Below are 6,000 nucleotides of genomic sequence, written 5' to 3' on the forward strand. Positions count from 1 at the left end.
GAGAGTGGGTGGGTAGCAATTTAGTGGTCATAGTGGTGGTGGCTGTGGTTCTGGAGAGGAGGAAGTTGCACAAGACTTTGGCCCTCACCTGAGAACTCCAGTCCCTGACCCGCAGTCGAAGCGGAATTCCACGTGGCCCCCAACCATATTGATGGACAGGAAGTCCCTGCTGCCCGTGTCGTAGCTGTACAGGAGGACACCATCTGCTGAGTCGGGCTGAAATGTGATCTCGAACTCCGTGAAAGAAAGGTAATGCTGGGGCCCCAGGGGCCAGGGTGTGGTGGCGTAGGACCTCAGCGACTCTCTGAACTGAGGGATGCTCAGGGAAAATGCTGAAGAGACAAGCAAAGTGTTAAGAGATGGAGGTGTGGCTGAGACCAGCTAGCTAACTTCATGGGGGCTGCACTGTTTTCTTCCTGGGCAGGGACTTGCCTCCATCTCCCAGTTGCCCTGTGGGTAGTAGGTGGGGTGGCTGAGTTATGACAGTGGAGTATGGTGGGGGTGTAGTCTGGTCCCTAAAACTTCCTTCCTTCCCTGTGCTTATCTCTTCTAGATAAAAGATTCTGAGGGGGTGGAGACTCTGCTCCCTGTATGACATCATGGAGCAGAACAACCTCTAGCACTAATGACCTGAGATGACAACAGGAGAGCAAGAATCAGCCCCTCTGATGTGAGGTTAAAGAAACCAGAGATGTCCCTGACCAGTCCTGGCTCAGCTACACTCATCCTCAGATTTGAGATTTGAGGAGAAGGTGAAAATACTTTCTTCTGTGTAGTATCTAGTTTCAAACCTGAGTCGTTCATAGATAAATTTGACTGCTTTTGTAATCTTAGCTCCAATTTTATTCCCTTTTGTTTTTAACTTTTGATTTCTGGAAAAATTAATGCAAGTTCAATCCTTCATGTCTTTTCTTCATCAAAACCTTTAAAACTCCCAGTTATTATTTCTGAATGTTTGTAGGTCCATATTGTATGTGGTTGTGCCTCACATGTATACATAGAGACACGTCTGCATACATGTGTGTATACATGGTATGGTATAGAAAGATGGGCTAAATCATCAGGTCAGAGGAGAGAAGTAAAAACAGTTGTTCTATCATGTTATTGATTTGTGCATATACTTTGCCAATATTTTCTTGAAAATTGTCAGATATTATAAAGAACATGAGATTTTAGCACACTTAGGTCAGTCTTAAATAAAGCACACCAGTGCAGGCTTCCCAGGTGCCACAGAGAGGCCAGAGGAGCCAGCTCATGCTTAGCTTATTAAAAGGAACATATCTGTGGCTGGTTTAAATCTCTGGCCCTCTGAGAGTCTCCCATCCCTCCCAGCAAAGCAACCTGGATCCCTTAAGAATATGCAGGACTTGGCTGACTGGGCACTGATGGAAAGTTACATCCACTTGCATCAACACAGCCAGCCCCGCCCCCATCTCACCATCTTCACAGTGTCGACCTCTGAACCCCAGCGGACAGAGGCAGATGTAAGAGTCGGCTTTGATGGCTGCACAGGTTCCTCCGTTGATGCAGGAGGCGGCGTCACAGACCCCACTGCTGCATTCCCCTAAACAGAGGGATGGTTACAGAGCCAGGTCACCAGGTGCCCTCCCAGAGATACAGATGACCACAGCATCATGTGGGGCCCCATTCCTGCAGTTCACCCAGGCATAACAGACACATAGTCAGCAAAGGGGAACCCACTCTTCACTTTCGTCTCATGTTGGCTTAGCCCCTGGAAGAGCCATAGACTTTTCAAACGTGATGGACATAATAAATCAAAGGACACATTTATAACCTCCGAGGGGATGATGGAACAGTTCCTGCTTTTAATCCATCTCTCTGCTGTTCCTGAAAGAGGGATGGACAGCAACCCGTCCCTTCCCCCCATCACCTGAGTGTTTACATTAAAAGCGTCCTGATTGTGTGACCCCAATTAGCTTAAGTGCTGCTGTCTCACTGGTTCAAAGCTCAGCCATGCAAGGCAAGCTTCCGAAAAGCAGAACTCCATCATGGAGCTTCTCTCCGGGGCAGGACGAGGAGAGGTACCCACGAGGGGGGGAGCCTTGGAACATGCCCCAGAACCCTGCTTTTCCTTCCACAGTTAGGTTCCTTCATAGTGAAAAGCACTTCAGGGTCATCTGCATGTCACAGGATGTGGGTGTGATTGTGTGTGTGTGTGTGTGTGTGTGTGTGTGAAAGAGAGAGAGAATGTGAGTCCATATGTATGTATATGTGTGTATATGTGCATGTAAGTGTATATGTGTATATGTATGTGTGTGAGAGAGAGCATGTGTGTATCTCAGTGACAGATCATTTATGAGTATGTGCGTGAGAATGTATATGAGTGTGTAAGTATGAGAGAGTATATATGGCAATGAGTGTGAGAGTGTGTGTGTGTGAGAGAGAGTGTGTGTGAAGAATATATTTGTGTTTATGTGTGGGAGAGAGATTGCATGTTTGACAGTGAGAATGTGTATGTGTGGTAGAGAGTGTGTTTGTTAGTATATGTGTGAGTCTACATTTTTGAAAGGGTATGTGAGAGTCTGTGTGTGTGAGAGAGAGAATGTGTGTATGTATACTGTATGTGTGTAAGAGTGCATGTGTGTGTGTGAATGTATGCGTATGAGAAAGTAGATAGGAGTGTATGTTTACTGTGTGAGTGTGTACGTGAGAGAACATGTGTGTGTTTACTGTGTGTCTATGTGAGAGAGCATGTGTGTTATATGTATGTATGTTTGTGTGAGAGAGAGCGTGTGTATGTGTGTGCATATGTGCATGTGTGTGTGAGAGAGTGTATGATAAAGTGTGAGAGTATATATATATGAAAATGTGTGAGAGACAGAGTATGTGTGAGTGTGTGTTTGTGTGTGAGGGAATCTGTGTTGTGAAAGTGTGTATGTGTGTGTGAGAGTGCGTTTATACAAGTGACAGAGAGCATATCTGTATATATACTGTGTATATGTATATATATTTGTGTGATAGTACACGTGTGAGAGAGAGTGTGTATCTGTGTGTGTGTGTGTGGGAGAGAGAGAGAGAGAGAGAGAGAGAGAGAGAGAGAATGTATGTGTATGTCTTTTTATCAAACAGAATATTTCTCCCTGACTTGCTCCGGCTGCCTCTCTTCTGTGCCTCTCACAGTCTCTCTGGAAACACTAGATGTGTACAAAGCACTTTTTCCAGGGAGGAGGGCAAAGTGTATGTGTCTGCCAGGGATACAAGGTGTCCATCCACGCTGCTTGCCAGTGTTCTGCACACCTACCTGATTTGGTAGCCAGTTCCCTAGAGATGAACAGACCCCCTTGACCTGGCTGTGTCACCTCAGTAAGGCCAGCCCCATCCTGAGCAGTCACCAGCATTCCCTCGCCATAAAGACTCCCAGACAGGTGGGCAAGGCTGTGTGCTCGGTTCTCACATGGGACAAGGAAACCAACTTCAGTAGGTTAAACACATACAAACCCTAGTGGACTACCGGGTGGGTGGGTCTCTGAAAATCCCGGCTGCTAGCCGCCGGGTCAAATAAAACTGGCCACCGTCTATCTCCTTTTGTTCTCAGCTGTGAGAACATGGCTTCCAGTCTGTGTCTGGAGACACAGGCTTTGGTGTGACAGTAAGACTTCCATGGGGCCAAGGGCCCAATAGTTCTGGTTCCAGATGAGGAGTGAAGTCTGTGGCTTATTTCAGATTCATGGGGAAGAAAGTAATATTCAAATCTTCTTCCTTCAATGTGGCCCTTTTAAGAGGAGGGAATGGAAGTGGGGCATGGAACCCTGGCAGGCGCTTCCTTGAAGAGTTCCAGGAAGCCGCTTTGCTAATGGCATTCAAGGTCTCTGATGGGAGGCACAGGAGATGGGAAGACATCCCATGGGAAGGTAATGGGGACCAGAGAGGCAGTAGCAGAAACAGAGATTGAAGGGCTTCGTTATAGAGGCTGGGGATTGGGGGTATGGAGCGTCCAGCTTACTCTTGGAGAAGAAGTGAAGGACTGGGAGGTGAAGAGCAGAAGAGAAATCCCCTCTAGCACCATGTAAACTTAAGACACTGTGGGCATGCCATTGCTGGAGTTAGAGGTCCTTAGAGGGAGAGCTTCCCCGAGTTCCTGCAGCCATTAATGGTGGGTCTGTGCCCAGATGGCAGAAGACACGAACAGGATGTGGAGGTCCAGGAGCTCCATGAACACCCTGGTTAACATGAACAGGAGCTACTGGTACCGGAATATGGTGCTCTGGACAAAACTCTATCTCCCGAACACACGGGCTGAAGACCTAATACCACATGAGGTCACCAGAGTGAAGCACTAATCTGGTCTGACTGATGTCCTTAGTAGAGGAATTCTGAGTGCCTGAGACACAGGGGTATGACCCACAGAGGCAAGGCTGACCCCGTGTGGAAAAGGTCATAGCTGGCCGTTTGTAAGCCAAGGAGAAAGACCTGGGGTAAAGGGACTCCCATGCACATGGACCTCGACCCCGCAGCTCCTTCAACTACAAGGAACAGATTTCCGTTTAACCCACATAGGCCATGGTGTTTCACTGTGATGTGTCTAAGACTCAGGCAGTCCCTGGAGGAAATGGCCCCTATCCCGCGGCTTTCCAAGGTTGACCATATGTTCTTGTTGCTGGGAAACAACCCCGCTCTGCTGCTACACTGGACAAACACCTCACTTTGCAAAGCCCCCATCATTCATCTATATATCGGCCATAATAATATTCTCTCCCCTCTCTACTTAGGGTAAATGAGAGGGTAGACAAGAACGCATTGGGTAGTATGGTCAAGAATTAGATTGTTCTGGGGCTGGAGAGATGGCTCGGTGGCTAAGAGCACTTGCTGTTCTTGCAGAGGACTCAGGTTCCATTGCCAGTGTCCACACGGTGGCTCACAACTACATGTAGCTCCAGTTCCAGGGGATTCAGACCCTCCTCTGGCTTCAGTGGGCACCAGGCACACAAATAACACAAACATCCATGCCGGCAGACATGGATGCATCTAGGTGAAAGGTCAAACAAAGTACATGCTTCTCTGTCTAGTGAGCTCAGGCTATCCTGGTCGCAAGGCACAGCATGCTTGGTCTCAGGATGGATATGTTCATAGAACACACCCTTGGGATCATCACTCCCGAAGCCTTGTGTAAACCAGAAAGGAAGCGGCCAGGTCCAGTCTAGCCCCGGGACACTCACCTACATCAGCCCCACTGAGGGTTTCTCCCAGTGGCCAGGGTCTCATGTCAATCCTCTTTCCATTAACAGTAAGCGACTGCACACAGCCTTGGAAGCCATAGTTTATCCCCGTGGCTCTCAGCAGCAAGTGAGCGCTGGAAGTGCCACCAAGATACAAAGGTGTCCGGAAGGTAATTTTACTGTACTGGCCCTTTAAGAAAAATAAAAATTTTATCTCACTTTAAAAATAGAAAAAGGAAGGAAGGAAGGAAGGAAGAAAGAGAAAATCCAAAACACAATGGATTGCATTGCGGGGGATGGGATGGCTAAAATGTAGGTTAAAGCCTTAGGGATTCCTGTATCTGGGTTTGTCTTTAGGACTTGGGACTGTTAGGTAATGAAGTCTACAGTTATTGACTACTGTCGTTGACCCGCTGACTCCTTAGAGGGCTGCGCTTCCAGGAGCAGCGGTTTTGGAATGTCTGCAAAGGAAGGAAGGAGGTCAGATCCAAGCCAATCTAGCCGACTCTGAAGCAGGCTGGCACCGAAAAACAACAGTGCCCTTTCCAGTCCTCATAGAGACCAACCTACTGTGTACCTTGGATGGGTCATGGGGCTATTCTGTGTATGCAAAGGTGGCAGGGCATGTGGGGGAGCAGCTGTCTGCACATCTGCCCTTCCACGATCCTGGCCATCTTCACATTAAGTGCTGTTGCTGGGAGATATCCAACAAGTTGTGTTACAGAATATTTTGAAATTTACTCATAGGTATGATTTCTTTTCTTCTTTCTTTTCTTTCTTTTTTTTTTTTTTTTTTTTTTTTTTTTTTTTTTTTTTTTTTTTT

General features: G+C 47.4%; 1 protein-coding gene across 3 annotated transcripts in view; it reads right to left on the minus strand.

Annotated features, from left to right (window-relative positions):
- Egflam (EGF like, fibronectin type III and laminin G domains) overlaps window positions 1–6,000 on the minus strand; it is a 162,847-nt gene that overhangs the window by 33,623 nt on the left and 123,224 nt on the right. For all 3 annotated transcript variants that reach the window (XM_050139063.1, XM_050139062.1, XM_050139064.1), the window contains exons 12-14: window positions 5,178–5,367; window positions 1,439–1,564; window positions 89–332 (exon numbers count right to left, since the gene is read on the minus strand). In XM_050139063.1, the coding sequence (XP_049995020.1) occupies window positions 89–332; window positions 1,439–1,564; window positions 5,178–5,367 (560 nt within the window). The remainder of the gene's footprint in view (window positions 1–88; window positions 333–1,438; window positions 1,565–5,177; window positions 5,368–6,000) is intronic.

The sequence above is a fragment of the Alexandromys fortis genome, unplaced genomic scaffold (assembly GCF_014885135.2).
Source record: "Alexandromys fortis isolate MF-2015 unplaced genomic scaffold, M_Fortis_MF-2015_v1.1 scaffold_37, whole genome shotgun sequence".
Taxonomy (NCBI): domain Eukaryota; kingdom Metazoa; phylum Chordata; class Mammalia; order Rodentia; family Cricetidae; genus Alexandromys; species Alexandromys fortis.